General features: G+C 40.4%; 1 protein-coding gene across 13 annotated transcripts in view; it reads left to right on the forward strand.

Annotated features, from left to right (window-relative positions):
• LOC118406220 (collagen alpha-1(I) chain-like) overlaps positions 1 to 19,069 on the forward strand; it is a 122,153-nt gene that overhangs the window by 69,797 nt on the left and 33,287 nt on the right. For all 13 annotated transcript variants that reach the window (XM_035806128.1, XM_035806133.1, XM_035806130.1 and 10 more), the window contains exons 2-3: positions 5,165 to 5,730; positions 14,722 to 14,799. In XM_035806128.1, coding sequence (XP_035662021.1) covers positions 5,165 to 5,730; positions 14,722 to 14,799 — 644 coding nt within the window. The remainder of the gene's footprint in view (positions 1 to 5,164; positions 5,731 to 14,721; positions 14,800 to 19,069) is intronic.

Genomic DNA, 19,069 nt, shown 5'->3' on the forward strand with positions numbered 1-19,069 from the left:
GGGAAGGATTTTATTTTCAAGAAAGGGGTTGGGTTTAAGGCTGTCTGTTAACAGTTTAATAGGTTTTTTTGTCAGGTGTTATTTCTGGGACCCTTTTTTGGAATTTTGCAAGATAGAGATGAACCTCAGGCTTGGAAAGTGGCCAGGCGGTTGCTATAGATAAGACTGTTAATGCTTGTGTCAATGGGAACAATCATTGTAAGGGACCACCAAAAAGTGGTCAGATTGGCCAGGTGGTCCATATATACAGGTGCTCACTTGTACAGGTTTTGACTGTATGTCACAGTCCAGAGTAATGGATGTTTACTGCCTTCCTCTCTCTGATGCCAAACAGTCCCCCACCCCTACCCTCCAGTGCAGGGGAGACCACATGCTCCCAATATATAACATGTACTTGCCCTTGACACAAGGCCTAGGGAGGGACAGGTCTTTGGAAAAGGATGATGCCAAAGTGTTCGGAAATTTCTAAAGAAAAAGATACTATATACCTCTACAATGTACATAAGGACCAGCTGGCCATTGTGACAACTTTTCTGTGGCTTCTTACATAATTGTTCCCATTGACATGATTGACATAAGCATTAGTTGACCACCTATCCACATAGACCACATTTCATCAATCCCCTGAGTGGTCTATTTGGGCAGGTTTGACTGTACTGTATATACGTAGCCTTGACACTGGGACTATAGTAGTATGTCCCAGGGACAGATCTTTTGAGAACGATATTACCCAAGTGTGCAAACATTAGATTGCTAATTCCCATAGAAAGTACCACAGATTACAGTTATCAAAATACACCAGATGTATTGAGAGAGTGATAGACTGGTTGTGTTTAACGACCAAACAAAGTGTCATATGATACTATCGTCTTTACCCTCAGCCTTCAGCATCCCAGGGAACCTCAAGAATCAAGGTTAAGAATGCAAACTTGTGGTTGTCAATTTCCTTAGGGACAAAGTTAAGGAAGAGCAAAGTAAATACAAGTTTTGTAATGATTTGCTAGTTATTTGCTAGTTTTAGCTGGCTATATGTAGTAAATACTGCAACATGTTATGGTTAGTGGGTTTTAGAGAAGAAAATGCCCTTTCATAACTAAATAAGGTCTATTATACTACTAATGTATCAATTTGACATTTGATAGCATTGACACACTTTGATATGGACAATAAACCTTATTTTACATGAACAAAAAATTCAGTTAAACTTAGACTATTACTTATGTGAACATTCTGAAGTAACCATCATCATGGTAAACTTTGAACCAATCAGAAAGCTTCTTACAAATAGATGCCCAGTGATATTGCCCTTCAGGGTTGACCTTTTTTTCTTGTAACCTCTGTGTTGATAATATTTTATGTTTATACTGCCTAGTTATTAGTCAAAGGCCATTATAAAGTGCTGTGATATCTCAAAGAGTGATCCGATGGTCTAAGACAGTTCTGGTACTCATTATTTAAGATCAAAGGTGTGTGTCTAAGGAAGGATAAGTAATGCTGGTAGGTTATAGACAGTCACCTGATAGACCTTGAGACATGGCCCAGACCTTAAGAAAATAGATGTCAGCACGTTAGAATGCGAAGCACCTTGAAAGAATTGACTTGTAATCTTTAGCAACTGTGAAGTTGAACTTGGTATGTCAATCAGGTGGTTCTTCCTTAACTTTGTGGGTTAAGTGACGTCCTTCAAAGTCTGTTTCCAAGCTTCTTGAAGTTCAACTTTTTAAAGGGTTTAAAAAGAATTATATCCTTAGACAAGCCTCTTCACCTTTTTATTCACCAGAGATGGTTTTGATTTTGCTCTGTAGATTCTTAGATTTATTGAGGTTGATCTCTTTTGAGGTCTAGCTAATGTTACAGGCTGACACTAGTTATAGGATAAATGCAGAATGCATAATTCAATTTTTAGGAAGTTGGACATTTTGACAAGAAGCAGTACACGGTGATGCCCTATATCATCATGAAGACATTTTATTCTTGTGGTTATTGACTTAGAATCGAAAAGTACTAGGTTGGAATCCCTTGCAGGTCTCAGTGTTGTATCATTGAGAAATGCTTGTTTTCGCACTCAACTCAGGTGAGTACCTAGTATTGTTGGAGACCTCCTAAAAAAATTTGTCTTAGAAGTTTAGCCTTCTAGGAAGTGCATTGGCACCCAATTTGTGTTGTTTATAGGGTTAGGCGGTAGGGAGAAGGCCCTAATGATTTGAACAGCTAGGATTGACTTTGGAGTCTCTCCATTGCTATCATCACCTCAGCATATGTACAGTACATCCTGCCAACTGGACATTCAGCCAAATGTAGGATTGACCAGGAAGGTGACACAGATTATGTACTACATTGTGGTTACATGTTAGATGGCATAACCATGTGTTAACTACAGTTTTTCTTGGCAGGAATCTCCAGCACATACATACGAGTCATTTGTACTTGCCAAAAAACAACATGCTGTCTCTACACATTTGTTAAGGTTAGCCTCCTTTCCAGACTCCGTGCAGGTCTAATTTCTCTAGTGCCGTGAGGTGAGGTGATACTCACTTGCATGGCAAACTACATGTCTACGCAAACACCCTTTCTCCAGGCATTAGAAAACCTAAGCCGACTTTGAAGCTTGCGAACCGTAAAATAAGAGTCAGCCCTGCTCAAAGTCTGTGAAGGAGCCTATGTTGGGAAATGCTCATTGGGGATAATAGAATCTACAGTCAAACCTGCCCGAGCGACCACCTCTTCTCAGCGACCACCTGGCCATTTCGACCGCTTTTTCTCGGTCCCGATTTATTTTCCCATTGACGTAAGCATTAAGCGACCTTTTCTCAACGACCACCTGGCCAACGTGACCGCGACCGGCCCAAAACCATTCATTCATTCATTCATTCAAATTGAGACCCATAACGACCGCATCTTTTTCAAAATTGAGGTTTTCATCGATTTCTGATGATAACTAGCGCAATTTTGTGCCGGTTTGTGTCGGATTTTGGGGTTAAATTTACAGTTTACAGTGTGCGTGTTGTATTTGACATTAAAGACCTCGCTTCTTTGCGTTCGTGCAGTGTGCTTGCTGTTTGCCACTAAACACAACGGAAACCATTTATACTTTGCATCGGGCATGTTTTGAGTCGATACTCTTCTCAGCGACCACCTGTCCAAATCGACCACCTGTCCAAATCGACCGCTTTTTTCCGGTCCCCCGGGTGGTCGTCTTGGGCAGGTTTGACTGTATATTCAGATGTTATCTTGGAACAACTTTTATCTCCAAAGCTATCAGATTATGAACATATGAATGTTGGGAACTGGCTGGAAAGTTTTGACATAATGACTGATATGCCCCAAATTTCCAGACAGAAAACTTTGTTTTCACATGTCACTGTCCTGTTTAAAAGTACTTAAACTCTGATAAGGAAAAATGATACTACATGTATTGGCCAGGTAGAAATGTAAGCATTATGTTCACACTACTGTCATAAAATGACCAAGTATGATTTGCAGGGAAAGTTATCTTCACGAAAAAGGTTATTAGTTGGTATGAATGTGATAATAACTCAAAAAGCTACTGATTTCAGGGTCCCTGATGGCTTTCCTTGGTACTGCAAAGGTTCACTGTTCTATCACAGTATCATTAGAAATGCGGTACAGATGTGCTAACTTTATTTTAACCTTAGTGCACTGAAGTAGGTATTTGGCTTTGGGTTAGTTACATTGTAGCAGATTGAAGGTGAAAAGTGTCCACTAATCTTTATAAAATATGTCTGGCATTGGATTATTTTTTCTTTCAGCAAATCTCCTTTGAGGGAGTTCACTGTACTTCACCCAAAGTCATCCATGAAAGAATCCAGACCAAACAGGAGATCGTTTCCTCATCAAAGTCACGCTTAATTTATACCAGAGCTTATATAGCTAGAGGCTGAATGGGTGCTAGACTTATAAACTATGACTTCTCCCTCCTCTGGAGCCCAACTAAGATTCAGTTAAAATGTCACACATGGAATCTGACCTGCGTTCCATGTGGAAGGTAGATAATATACCAAAGATCATGCTCTGAAAGTTTTCAATTTACTTTTGCATATAGTCAGATTGCCATACATTGTACCTGTTACAATTGTAGCGCAGTAAAGTTCTATTCTATTTTATAATGGAGGACAATTTAGTAGCAAGAATTCTCCGAATATCTAGAAGACAGGCCTATAAACTTTGACTTCTTAGACCTCCGGGGTTCAGCTAAGATTTCGTTAAAATGTCACATATGGAATCGGACTGATTGTAGAACAGATAGATGGTTTAGTTCAGATGTTCAAATAGTTCCGCATTTATATCCATATATAATGGAGGATCCTTTTCTGGCAGAAGACACTGGATAGATAAGACACAGGTGTGACTTCTCATCCTTTTCACCCTCTTCAGGAACCCTTCTCCTCAGGTGGGGGAGAGGGTATGACAGGTAGTATATGTACATAGCCGGATGGTGTTGCTATAGGTTGTGGTGTGAGCGTGACGAATTTGGTTTTTAGGGTGTCAGGGGGCAGTTATTCCTCTTCTCAGTTTCTGGGTTAGCAGGGGTGAACAGTAGGGGTGAGGGCCACCCTATGTCACTGTAGTGACGCCAGTTATACTTGACATAAGCTACAGCACCTTTGGGCATAATTATCGTATTATGTCTCCAACTTGAGAGGAATTCACCACTAATATAGTCCACCTTTCCATAAAGGAACGATTTGCCCACGAACGCCCTCTCCTTAGGTCAAGGGTTCTAAGGTTGCAACCGGAGAGGATTGACCATGACAGTTCTGGTATTATTTCTGGGCAGGGTGCCAGACACAACAAGGTATCCATGATCAGATGCTGGGAGCACCAGGGGCCGAATGACCAGCCAGAGGAGGCGGGCTGGCTGACGACGTACCCAATCGTTGCTAGGCAGTGAAGTTTTGAGCTCTCCAGTTCTATAACATAGAATTAAGGGCCATGGCGGGGGCAGCTCGTCACCTTTGTTGTGCGGTGGTGTTGTGCTTTTTTCTCAGGAACGTGGATGCCAGGATTGCCGGAGCACATGCCCAGGCACTCTTCCCTCTTGAGCAGGAGTACTCCCCTGTTGAAGACCCTGTGGTGAAAGAAGAGTTGGCCAGCTATATCCTCCACCCATTGACAAAACTTTTCTCTTCTTTCCTCGGTGCAGAGAGCGGCGGCCAACAGGATATTGACCTGCTGCAGATGATCGGGGTCCCCCTCCCGACGCCCATACGATTCGTCAGCGGATACGATGGCTTCCCCGCGTTTGAGTTCGGCAGCGAGGCAAATATTGGCAGGCTTGCCAGAACGTTCTTCCCGAATATGTTCTACAAGGATTTCTCCATTCTGGTGACAACAAGGCCCAACTTCCAGGAGGGGGGGATTCTCTTCGCTGTCACGAATTCCTTCCAAACCGTGATCCAGCTGGGGTTGAAGATCGCCGACGCCGGTAAGGGGAGATCGGGAGAGGCGCTGCAAAACATCACCTTCATTTACACGGATACGAGAAACAGCGAAGTCACCCAGGAAGTGGCGAGATTCACCATTCCGACCACCGCGGGAGAATGGCTGAGATTTTCTCTCAGCGTGAGAGGGAACGCTGTCACGCTGTACTACGACTGCGAGGAGAGGGAGACCCAGTTTTTCGACAGGACGGTGTCGCAGCTTGAGTTTGCGCCCGCCGCTGCTGTGTTTGTTGGACAGGCTGGGGCCGCAGAGGAAGGCAAATATCTGGTAAGTTTCTCCATCTTCTGAATTTTTTGGAATGAAAATGATTTAAACAAAAATCTTTATTTTTATGTGAGGTAAGTTTCTATTCTAAGTCAAGTAGAAGTAAACAATTCTATTTGTGTTGTACTCATGCTTGTAAACGATATGCATCATTTTATAGGGCCATTTGCATGTACTTGTACTTGCCACCAATTTTATGTCACTGTAAAGTTGAACTAAACAGTTGGTCACTTTTCGATCTCTATTTTTGTAACATGATATCAAAAACCATTATAGGTGATCTAATTATTGACCTGAATTTTATGATTCTCAATATTTGAAAGGATCTGTAATTGTTTGGAATTAATTGCACAGACTTCCCAAACTGATGTTTCAGTAATTGGGTAAACACTTTTACAGAGCTAGTAGTAGCTCTCACAATAGGCTCCACAGGCAGCTTCCAAAACTGAATAGACAGCTTGGTAGGTAGACTGAAACCTGAGGTATGTGAAAAAGGCGGATGCTGTGCAAGTGCAATGAGGGTCTCCCAGACTGCCCAGTGTAACATTGCAAAAGTATTTGACCTCCTAAAGGATCAACTTTGGTGTCAGGCTTATCGGGTAGATGTGTAACCTCAGTTTGCTTTGGCTTCACCCAAGCTGCAAATCTACCCTCATCAACTGTCCATTGGGGAGACCCCTGGAAGCATGACACTCTCTTACAATATTGAATTTAAAAAACTGTTGATTGATTTTTTTAATGCAAGTGTTTCATCATTGATTATGTGATCTTGTTTATGAGCATGCATTCATTTATGTTTGTAGATGATAATTCATAAATAATTTTCTACTGTACTCTTAAGGTGACAATGAGGTAAGTTTGGCGTGGTTTAAAAAGTGTTGTACATGTATTTCTGTCAATATTTGATTGTTTGTTTCACAGAACTGGTAAGCCACTTTGGGTGCAACACACAGTCTTGTACAGTAGGCAGGAACTGCATTAGACTGGACCACATAGTCTGATGAGCAATATTCGTGAATGTATAAATTACTATTGTTACTAAGTTATACCCTCCCCACTTTTGGCCCTACCAAAGCTTTCATTGATCTATCCCTCATGTTTGAAACTCAATATGCAGACTTTTATTAGGTGTGAGGAAAAAAACAGCAATATTCTGCTAAGCCGACTCCTGGCTTTCGATTTAAACGTTCCAAACAGATGGCATCCGTGCTCTCACTGCAGGAATGGCAACCAAATGTTCGAAGTACGTAGAGACCTCCAGGAAGTTAAGCCTTTGCACATTATTATTGGAATTTATTGTTGCCCTTACCAGATTCAATGCTGACTACACATGGTTGCTGCTGTGAGGCAGCTTCCAGATTTTTAGCATGCCTCACATCAAAGCTTTACTGGTATTTTTCTTGTCCCAGCTGATGGTATATGACACTGGACTAGTCCGACATAGCGTCATGCAGAATTTTCAGACTGACCCCTCGCCCTAGAGTTATTTCTGATGGCTACTATTTTAGGCCCACCTGCTAGTTGGACCTTTTTACCCAATATTGCCAGTATCAGGACGGATTTACACGTTTAAGAAGTACCACAGGACACCCATGGTGATCAGATTGAAATGGTGACCCATCGTGATACTACATATTGTTTCGAGCTGAAGTTTGATTAATCGCAGTCAATGAGATTTGTCAACTTGTCAGGATCATAAAGATACCAAATTGAATTTGATAGCGTGATTCGACCAATGGTGACTGTAAGAAATGATTTCTTTTATGTCCTATCCTTTTGCCTCATTTTTGGGAAATCACAGGAGTTCTTCTTTTGCCGTTTTTGTGCGACCGACACTCCCGTACTATATGTTAATTGGCCTGAATCATGACCTCTGAATATGCACTGAATCTATTAGGCACTATCAGGTTCTGAACTGAACTGAATAAATGGATTTTTACTACATGAAAAAAGCCTTTGTACAAGTACAAAATTCCTACTCCAAATACGCAACAGATAAAGCTATAGCCATCACAATATGGCTAGTCCCAATATGCAATTCTCTATGTCAAGTTGGCCTTATATGTTATTGAAAGAGCAAAAGAACAATCAGTACAGTGCTTGTGCCACTCAAAACTATTGTCTGATCTAAACACACAGTGACTTGTTAATGAACTGACAAAGGCCAGAATTAAAGACCTGATCTGATTAGTGTCTGTGTTCTATCAATTAACACATTGTCAATAATTGAATTGGCTTGTCAACCAATTGAAAGAGACAATGACTTTTGTACACATGTCATGGAATTTGACTTTGATTGGATCAATCAGTTGATTAGTAGGATAATGGATGAGTTAACAGTAGCATTAATCAACTCCAGTGTTTGCTGCACTACTCTTACTTACTTATCAAACTCTCACTTATATGAAAGCCAACTGATGAGACAGTTTTGTTTGTCCTACCATTGCAGACTGCTTTACATTGTTTGTAGATGAACTCACTATTGTACATTCTTCTTTTTTTCTTAGTCCAATAAATTGAGTGAGGAAGGCCAAACTTTGTAATAAAACCAAAACTGATAAAATCTTATCTATACAGACAGGTGGCCACTATAGACAGGTTTCTTGATGATTGTGTCTATGGAAAACGTTTATCAAAGAGATAGACCATCAAAAAGTGGTCAGATTGGCCAGGTTGTGTTTATGCAGAGGAGCTCACTCGTATATTATTGCTTACTTCCAAACAAGCCTTATCATAATGCATGTACCATAAATTTCTGAACAATTCCAAACATAACTGGCCTGAGGTATTGTCTCAGACTAACATATGGTTGTGTACACAACTGCGACTTATGAAGTTATGTCTGCGTATCTGTGAAAAAGCTGAAGCAACTGTTTGGTACATTTTTGGGTTGGACAGACTGCCCATAGGTCCTTTGGGGTTGCAACCATACTGTGTTTTGACTTCCAGTTGACCTCAAAAGAAATCAGTGTGTAATTTTTCAACTCAGACTGAAGCCCAATGGGAAAAGAGATGCTCACATGTCTGAGAGGAGTACAGAAAACCATTGTACATCATCAGGTTTTAATCCGCATGTTATTATACCATGACAAATTCTTTAGACATTGGTTGATCAAATTTGTTTTTATGAAATCAAGGTGTTCATTATATTTGTTGGCACATAGGTTTGATAAAAAAAAATGACTGTATTTTTCATTGTGACAAAAACAAAGTTTTGCTTGAAGTACATGAAAGGATCTAAGTCTTTTCCCACCTGTTGAAACATTTACAGGTAGCAGTCTGTTTATGAGATAAAACTGTAATTTGAGTGGTACACTTTTAGTAATCCCCAAGCAGATGTTAGAGTCAGGCTCATTGATAGTGTTTAATGCTTTTTTTGGCAGCATTATATAGTACCTTTTTAGTAAAATACAAACTGTTCAGTTATATAATACTATGAAATACTAAACGTTGCAATAACAAGGTGTATAACACATCTAGAATGAGCCAAATCTTTACATCTGCTTTGAGAGGCACTACTGAACTGATGCAGTCTTTCCAAAACTTTGATAGACAGTTTGCAATGGGAGTGCTCAGCATGTAGCCATTAGTTGATTAAATTTACCCATGGAGACAAATTAATTAGAAAGCAACTGCCACTGGGAAGTGTAAAAGAAGGGGGAGTTCAGAAATGTGACCTCGAATATTCCAAGTCAGCTCTTTTACTTCAAGAACTTACAGGGGAAAGGCATTGGAGATTGGAGGGTCTCCGCCACTCACATCTGCAGACAGAATAGGCTGTGGGAGAGGTTGAAGTGAGTTGTAAGAGAATTCCAGAACGTGAGGAACTGGACAAGGAAACAATCATTGAAAACTCACACCTGCCTAACTTCTAGTAGTCTGCCATAAGGCAATTGATTTATTCAAACTGTCAACTGACATTTTTGTGAGTCAGCAGTATTTTGTGAGAGTCTGCATGCCTTCTTGTAGCTACCAGACCTACATGTTAGCCTGGACATCAGGCTGTTTTCAGGGTCAACACTAGCCAGCTCCTGAGCTCCAGTCTAGAATCAAGTAGCCTGGATTCCAGACCCTCCACACGATGTCAGTATCTTTCGTGCAGGGGGCCTAACTGAGTTGGCTTGTGCTAGGACTGGAAAAAGTCTTTTATCCAGGCTAAGCGCCAACATGGCCCAAGGAAATTTTACCATTTTTGCTGAGGAGCTAGCCTGTGGCCTTGTGAACAGTCTGGCATCCAGGCTACACCAGCCCTGGCCAAACTGTTTCCAGGGCCTACACAGGTCAACTCCTTGGCTTTAGGGCCAACATTCCCCCAAGAAAATTCTACAACAGGCCTACCTGAGTTAGACCCTGATGTTGTGTGATCAGGCAGGAGGGTCTGGAATCCAGGCTACAGCAACCCAGACACAACAAACCTACATAATGATCATCTTTGGCAACCAAGAATGAAACAGTCTCCCAGACTTACTTTGGACAGTGTTGACAATGCTGGATGTACTGTAAAATGTTGGAAGACAGTTTAACGACCAGGTTTTCAGTACCATGAAAACAGCTGCAGGCAGTTTAAAAGAGAAGTTTAACGTTGCTTGACTTAGCTTTTCCTTACCGTACCCACTCTACCTCTGGTAAAACGTAGACACCCCCAACACTATTATCTACAGGTCAAGTTTTATGTTGGAAAATTCCAAGACTCTGCTTGAGACCAACAATGAACATTGGACCAGGACTTGTCATCCAACTGGCAAACAACAAGGGATGATTGAAACTGGTGACCTTCATGTCCCTCCATTATTCAGGAAACTCAATCACTATATACAATGTACATGTACATATCAACCATGGCCATGGGTACACATACACACATAAAAGTAAGAGCAAGGAGGTTATATAACATCCTTGGAAAGACAAAGCTCCTGTCACACCATCAACAAGCTTCAGATGTATTGTTGTTTGCCAGAAATTTGCTGAATTTGAATATCGTCCAAAGACTCAAGCCAGTTTTGTACCTGAAAATGTACCCCCATCCCATTGGACGGGACTCAGGAACTTGCAAACATCTGGCCAATGTCTAAAAATCATGCATGGTTGGTAGAACACCAGGCGTATTCCTGCCAAAAGTATCATATAGAGCTTCGAGGCTCTTGTACTGTGTGACAGAGACCTAAAGAGCATGTGTATGTGTGCTGAAATTTACCTGACAACTTTTCTCACCCTGATTTATCTGTAACTAGATTTGTTCTCAGCCTACACAGCTGGAACCAAACTCTCCAATTTTCCAGAAGACAGATTCTAACTCCAACTCCAAGTACATAAACATAATTTCCAAAGTATTCTTCTAAATCTAATGGTATAATCTAGACTCATAAAATGTATGGAAACATGTGTCAATCAACTTTGCTACATAGAAGAAGGATCTAGAAGATAGATGAAAAGACTGGAAAGTTGTCTCTCACTGACCTAGATCTGCCTCTTGAAGCCTTTTCATCCAGATGAAAAAGAGAAACTCAAACATCATCAATCCTCATCCCTGACAATGTTACTGACAATTCTGACAGTCCTGCTCTTAAGCTCTTCAGTTCTGTCAGTCTGGGGTCTCTTTGTAAATAAGCAATGTGTACAACACATCCTGATGCAAGTCTTTGTTATCAATCACCTGTCTAAGATGCCAAATAAACGCTGTTTTCTTCCCACGGACATCACAAAGATGTTTCTTTTGGTAAAGAAGATTTGATGTGTAAAAAAAGCCAAACCTACACTTTACAAGCCCAAGGACTATATAAAAACCATTACCATATGATGTCCAGAACTGATAGGGTATTAAAAACTGGAAGTTCTGCTGCAGTACCATAGAGGCTGCAAGGAGGTACACAATCAAACATGTCTCTTGTGTATGATGCCTGTTCACCTTTATCCATCGGGTTACCTATATTCTTTACTTTTAAAAACGGTATTTGGGGATATCACGTCAACAGACGTTGGTTTCAAATTGCAATATTTTCAGTATATTGCTGTTGAAAACTACCAACTGTCGGCTTGATGTGCCTGAATACCCTGTTTTTAGAATTTAGGTTACCCAACGGATAAAGGTGAACTAGCGTTACCTGTCTACACACCCAACATCATACGTATACAATGTCCATTCACGAGTTCAACAGTAATGCTATCCACAAACAAACAGAAACACACAGAGATAAATGTTCAAACAAACAAACAAACAAGCAACCACAAACAGCATGCACACGTAAACTCAGCAAAGACGATTATGAGGTATCAAAGTTGTGTAAGGTTTGTGCTATTTTCTGAGCCAACTACAAATTGCCTTCTCTCTCCAATTGTTTGGTGACCAACACAAGCAGCGGCCATGGCCAGCTTTCATGTCACCATTGGAAAAATGGATGGTCGGCCTTTACTTGAACTCTCAAAGGTCATGCCTAGATTGACACAAGCAAATTTGGCAACTGATGTCGAGGTCACCAGACCTTGTGCCCTTTTGTATCTTGTCTCAGACGTGTACAAATATTGGCCCCAAAATTCCTCCCATGTCTGCAATATCAGCTCCAATTCCCAACACCATGCCAAACTGGTGTCCGGAGGCCACACTAGACCTCTGAAATGACCACCACTGACCTCTCGGACCAGTCCCAGACATGAGAAGCCTAGGGCTGTATTCATAGGGTCAGCTATGTCATACCAGGCATGCTGCCTTGTTTGTAAATGTGCAGTGTGTTAGTCATGATACACTGATTTGTACCACTCTGACATTCCTGATGGAGAGACTGCCACTGGTCACCCCTCTCAGTTCCACAGCTCACAGATTTGATACAGCACATATATCTCTGGTGTAATGGTCAGGAAAGAACAACTGAGCATGACTGTTTCAGTGGTACAGTCAGTACTACTGTGGTTCTGGACTACTCAATTCATGTACATGTATCATACTGGCAATGTTAGGACATACATATATACAAACATAATAAGTTTGAAAGCACCTCTTTGAAAATTTATGAAGAGCGAGCTATGAAAGTGTAGTGATGACACGAAAAAAGAAAAAGATAAAGGGCCCACTTATGTCACTTTTTCTCAGGCTTAGCTATCTACCAGGAAATAAAATCCTGACCATAGCATGTCCAAAACACAATTGTCAAAACTGGAAGTTCTGCTTCAGTACCATGAAAAGCTGCTAGGGTTCTTCATTCTTCCAATACCTTCCAACATGCCAGATATAAAGATACATCCACGTCTTTTTGAGTTATGCTCTGTTCACAAACAAACACATTCACAGACACAAACACACTCAAGTTCAAAGAAAACATAACCATCTAGGCAAAGGTAATAAAGACATTTACGAATTGACAAAAAGAAAGGCAGAAGAAAATTATTAAGTTTTTCTCCATTGGAATTGGTATACTTGACACTGCACTACTTCTCAAAGCAGCAAAGAGTATTTCAGAAGGCAACCAGTGGATTTCATTACACCGTACACTTGATACAGGCTCAATGTGGTAAACATCATCATTTCCAGGTGTTCTAGAGTACACCTTTGCCTTGACATCAGGACCAGTCTCGCTGACCCTTACTCTGACCCCTTCCCTGGGACCTCTCTGTCCATGCTTGTAGACAGGGGAGTGAAAATATTTCCTCAGTATCCATTCCTTTCCTCCTGCTCTCAGTAGGGTGTGAGCTCCCAGACCCCTCGTAATTGGCATAGGAACCACTTAAAGTCAGGGGGAAGATGGTTAATGAAAAAGAAATAGACATTGAGTGAAAAGCTTTTGTACACAAAAGCGTTCACTTCAACAGTCATCATGACATTATATCTAGCAGGAAACCAATATGAAGTCCATCAAGTTAACAAGAATTGACATTTACATTTATAACTTAGATATTCAAATATAAGTCTGAAGAATCTCCAAGTGCAAGTGCATGATATGACATTTAAAGCAAGGAATTATAAGAATATTTGATTCTGCCTACTTTTTGACCCCGTGGTTCGTGTAGCTGTGTACTGTAAATTCATTTACTTTGCTGTGTTTTCATCGGTAGGAGGGAAAAGGAATTCTTGCAGTGTTTGCAGTTTAAACAAGTTCTGTTGTACCAGTATACTAGCCAAAGTCACACATGAGTGTCATGAATTTTGTCACTGCAAAAATAAAGCTATCGCAAAGTTTATATGATTTACAGTATTATAAATGGCACAGTCCTTCAAATAAAGTTTGTCCTGTAAATCAAGTTGACCCAATTCTAACTCCAGTTACTCAGCAAATAGCAGACATTGTGGCTGGCAGGAAGCATGCCGTGTTTGCTTGGGTAGCGGAGAAGTACAAGCTACATGGAAATGTCAAGAGATCCCTGACTTTTGTGGCAACCTTTCTCTGTTGTTAGAAGTGGCAAGGCATAAGACCTACAATGTGCCTTGTAGTACTAATGTCAATGAAGGTTAGACATCCAGGTAATAAGAGGATACTGTGAGAGGTTTAAGGTATCATCCACTACCTTTTATCCCCGACCAATTGTAATCACAAAAGGTCAACACCTAAAGCCAGCAACAAAACGTTTCAGATGGAATACCGCAAAGTAGGATTTATGCTAAAGACCCAACAGCATGATCAGAATGCTCCTGTACATGTACATGCACACATATACATTGTTCCCCTTCCCACATTCAATTCCTATACTTAACACACCATTTTCTTACAGATGATGGGGTCACTGTAATGGTCTACGCATACGTGACCTTCCTTCCTCTTCTGTAGATAGTACAAGTACAATGTAGTATTGAAATAATCACATTGGCCAGGTTGGCCCTATGTAAAGGTTATCTCTTGAATATACATGTACTTGTGAAAGGATGTGCATTTTGATACCTAAACTCAACAGTGGCTGCATAGATTGCAAGATGAGAATGTCTTTTTCAACAGTTTAATACCTTATTTATGAATGCGAAAGATGCATCAACATGCTACTGATGAAACTGTAATTTTTCTGTGTTGACAGGGTTCCATCCAAGAGCTGCTGATCAGGAAGGACCCCAATGCTGCGGAGCAGCAGTGCTCTGGAGATGCTGGTGAAGAGGTAAGAGTCATCAAGATAAATTATATCAACAGAAACAAAAAGAGAAAATATCAAAAAGATAGAAGGAAAGAAGTGATGTAGGGACAGGTTAATAAAAAAGAATAGTCCCGCTGTCTTTTTGACGAGGAAATAGTGATGGGAAGACTCTTTTTCTTCTTCATCCCAAAATGGAACCTCATTTGGCTTAATGATTAAGATAAATTGGATCAACAGAAAGAAAGACAGAGAGAGAGAGAAATCGTAAAACTACTAAAAGACAGAAGGAAAGCAATGGTGGAGGGACAGACAAATAAAAATAGAATAGTCCCAACTGTCTTTTGAGGAGGAAAAAGTGATGGAAAGACTCTAGTCCCTCTTTTTCTTCTTCATCCCAAAATTGAACCTCCTTCAGCCTAGTAATCTGGCTCCTTTCCTGAAGTCTTAGTTCTGCTAGCCTAAGGTGCAATTGAAGATGTTTTTGTAGCTGAAAAAGAGAACAGTTTAACCCTTCTCTGTTCAGGTTCATAGCACAAGTTCACATTCCAGTGTTGACAGATCTGGTATAACATATCAGAATATATAGCCCTGTCCTCAAAAGCTGAGACAGCCACATCCTTGCTTTTTCTGCCTCCTGTGGTTTGTCGGCATCCTTACTCACAAAACCCAGCTATTAGTCTGGTACACCACAATGGGTTTAGGAATGTATCCAAAAAGGGAACAGTCTACCAAATAGCCATCTGACCTGACCTGAAAACCCATGTTTTGTTTGTGTTGGGTTGGGCAGAATTCCTGGCCTGACTGGAGTTGTTCTAGAGTTGCCTGTGATGTCAGGATGGTGAAAGGTCCCCTCTTCACATGTTATTGCTGGGTAATGATCCACTCATGGGTAGATCAGTGCTAACTCTTCTGAATTCGCCACAAAGGATGGATTCGTCTGGATGAGTTCTTGAAGGAATTTTTGAAGAGCAGCATCTTTATATCTCTGTCCTTCCTACTGTAAATTCATTTATTTTTTACACTAAAGGGTTTTCAACTCTTAAACAATTCTGTACAGTTGGTAGTAGCCATACAAAATATAATATTGATTTTGCTAAATAAAATTATTTTACTGTAAAATACCATAAAAAAACTACAGCAAGCATTTTAGGATTTACAGTATTTAACTTAGGAATTGTTGTCTACCCTTAAAAAAAAGACAGTTATAGGCTACACATAAACTTACCAGTCATAATAAAAGTAAGCTTTGATTTTCATATATCGGATTGATTTATTGATATGCATACATGGGATCAGTTTCGAACAACTTTCTTGTTATAGTCTTAGACATGTTTTTGCACACACAGTGTCCAAATAGGATCCAAGTTGAAGACAGATCATTAGAAGGTCATTTAGCATTAGCAACACAGTGGATGACACAACTTTATTTTCTTTCTTTGAAAGTCAAACAAATACAGCAAACTCTGCAGGACATGGGTCACCATGTGTAACCTTGGTTGGGCTTAAAGAATCAAACAAAGTTGACAGTATGACTGTTAACATTGTAATCAAACCACAGCCTTCTTACCCCTCCTATTTTCCTGTATTAGACAGTATATAACGTGATTTGACAGTTTTGGCACAACATTCCCATATTAATAGTATAAGTACTGGGCCATATATACAATGTTTTGTTAATTAGAATCTTGATATTGTTCAACATTGAAGACAGTCAAGGCTGCAAGAGGGTCTGCATGCCTTATGAATGCAAACCCCTGAAAGCCATCAGAAAAGAGACAGTTTAAGGTTTCACATAAACTCACCAGTTTGGTAAAAGTAGAGTATCTTTTAGCTTTGATTTGCATACATTGCAATGAGATTGTTCCCAACATCATTTGCAATAACAAGTTGATTTAATGTTGATTGCTAGCATAGCATTCTTCCCAAATTTACCAGTGTTTCCTACTCTTCTAAGTGCCAAATTTCCCCCATGCACACCCTTTTACAGCGCCACCCCTCCCATGACAATGTTCACACAGTGGCAACACAGTTGTCTGCAGTTACCTGTTACCATTTCATATCCATAGCAAATTAGGAAATTATATCCAGGATCAGTATGCCCTGTGTTCACTTTAATGTAAAGAACACCACATCAGATATGTCATTGGTGGGAGTAGCTTGTATTCTTCTTATATTTATATCCCCTTATTTGCCTAAAGAGCTATAAAATGCGATGAATCTTCTCTGGTCCAATTTCTGCACCATTTCATAGCTGTAACAAATGAGGAACGTGTGTCTGCCTTTATCAAAGCCAGGTTTGTGTTGTTTTGAAATCCGCTGTAAACATCATACGACTCCCCTGGCTCTGTCATCATTGAAGCAACCTACTTCAAGTTCAAAGAGGTCTTCTTTTTTATATCCTTACTTCATATGTTTAAGAATTTTATTATAATATGCTGTGTCGGTTGTATTACATCATATGTACATGTAAGACATCCCTGTAGAACCAAAACCACACGTATTTCTAAGTTAGATGTTTTCAAAAGCATCCAAAAGAAAACCTGAGGAAGAACTGGACATATTATCAGAGCTATATGAGGGCTTTATTCAACTGTTATCAGTCTGATTCTGTTCTGAAATTGAGGTTAAGTCCACCATTTTCTATGGTTGTCTTTCCCTGCCATGGATGAGTCCTTCCAATCTCCACAATCTTCCAATCAAGTCCTTTTGGAATTACACCAAACAAAGTGTTCATTCACTTCTCCTCCTAGCAGGAGGGATGGCCTTGTTGTTGAGGGAGAACCTGACATGTTGGGTCAGACTGTCTGGGGTAATCTATTCATCATGCCTGCTAATAAAGGTTGGGAATGTTCCGGGAAGGATTATTTAATGGATCAGCCATTTTCATGGTCAAATGCGATAATGGGCCGATTTTGGGGTAGACAGACCCTGCTGGTTTTCAGCTGTGTTCAGGAAATCTGTTTTTTTATGGACGTCAAAATGAATTACACAGAATGTCACCTTTGTAATGGCAACATTTTGTGAGACAATATTTTCTAAAAAGTGCTTCTTTATATACAATTCAATTGTTTGCTATTTTACAATGCAGACCTTTCAAACATACATTTTTTTGTAGGTTACAGCGCTTGAAGAACTGCAACCCAGTTGTTTCATGGTCTGATAGCTTTTAAGGAAAGGGTCACCTACATAAACATGTAACAAGCACTCTAATATAGATTGAAGGCTTGTTTATTTGTTGCCATGGTAACTGACATTTTCCAGTCCAAAAATTGAAGCCAGAATTGGATAGATATATGGTATGGTCTCTAGATAGAAGAGAAATTGACGACCAGTGGACATTTTGTCTAGCAGTGCATTACTGTTGTTTATTTCATGCTGGCTTTCCTTAAACAACCTCTGGAGTACCTTGACTTTTGCTTCTGGTTCACGTGTAAGGTCAGACACTTGAACTTGCCGTATAAACAGTAGTGGTGATCCAGTGTACGTTTATTTAGCCACTTCAAGAAGATGAGTGTGCACATGCACAGTCACACCTGTAGTGACCACCTGCTTGGTCATTGTGACCATTTTTTGGTGGTCCCCATAATATTTGGTTTATCAGAATTTATCCCTTGGGGTAGTTCTGATCTCAATAGTTCTGATGACTGGCTGCAAATACAGGTTTGTCTACTTCATCTTTTCGAGTCAGAGATAATTGACCACACCCAAACCTCCAGACATAATAGCCCCATGTATGTCTGACCTACATACAGCCTTGTCAGATAACCCCAAGTAACCTTTGTTATTTCCCTTGAAGAATCTCTAATTCACTGTCACTCAGAAAGTTCAAATCCTTGTATTGCCTGAAGGAACGACATTGTCAACTATACATTCGTGTACCCCATGGCCAAGACCTCCTAGTGTCACAGAAAAACCTGTATTTGCAGCCAGTCATCAGAACTATCCAAGGCTGTTTTCACACTTAGTTTTCTGGAACATTTTAGCCTAGTTTGAGGGTCTGTATGGTGAGGCACTGGTACCTGTTGCTCCAAGGGCTGACAATGCTTGACGGTAAATTGAGTCACATTCCCATATAACCTTTTTTCCATCCCTAAAAAAAGCCCTATTATACATTATATCTGCTAGGGCCACTAGACCCAACATTTTGTATATTGGGTGGAAACTGGGCTAAGAAAATGGTACTGTGCTCTTTGGAATAACCACAGGTACCCATAATCCCTGCGGAGGGGGTGGGGCTCTTCTTTTTATCTCCTGTCCTCCCCTCACCTGGGGGGCATGATGGGAGTTTCTGATA

This window comes from Branchiostoma floridae, chromosome 18 (assembly GCF_000003815.2).
Source record: "Branchiostoma floridae strain S238N-H82 chromosome 18, Bfl_VNyyK, whole genome shotgun sequence".
NCBI classification, from domain to species: domain Eukaryota; kingdom Metazoa; phylum Chordata; class Leptocardii; order Amphioxiformes; family Branchiostomatidae; genus Branchiostoma; species Branchiostoma floridae.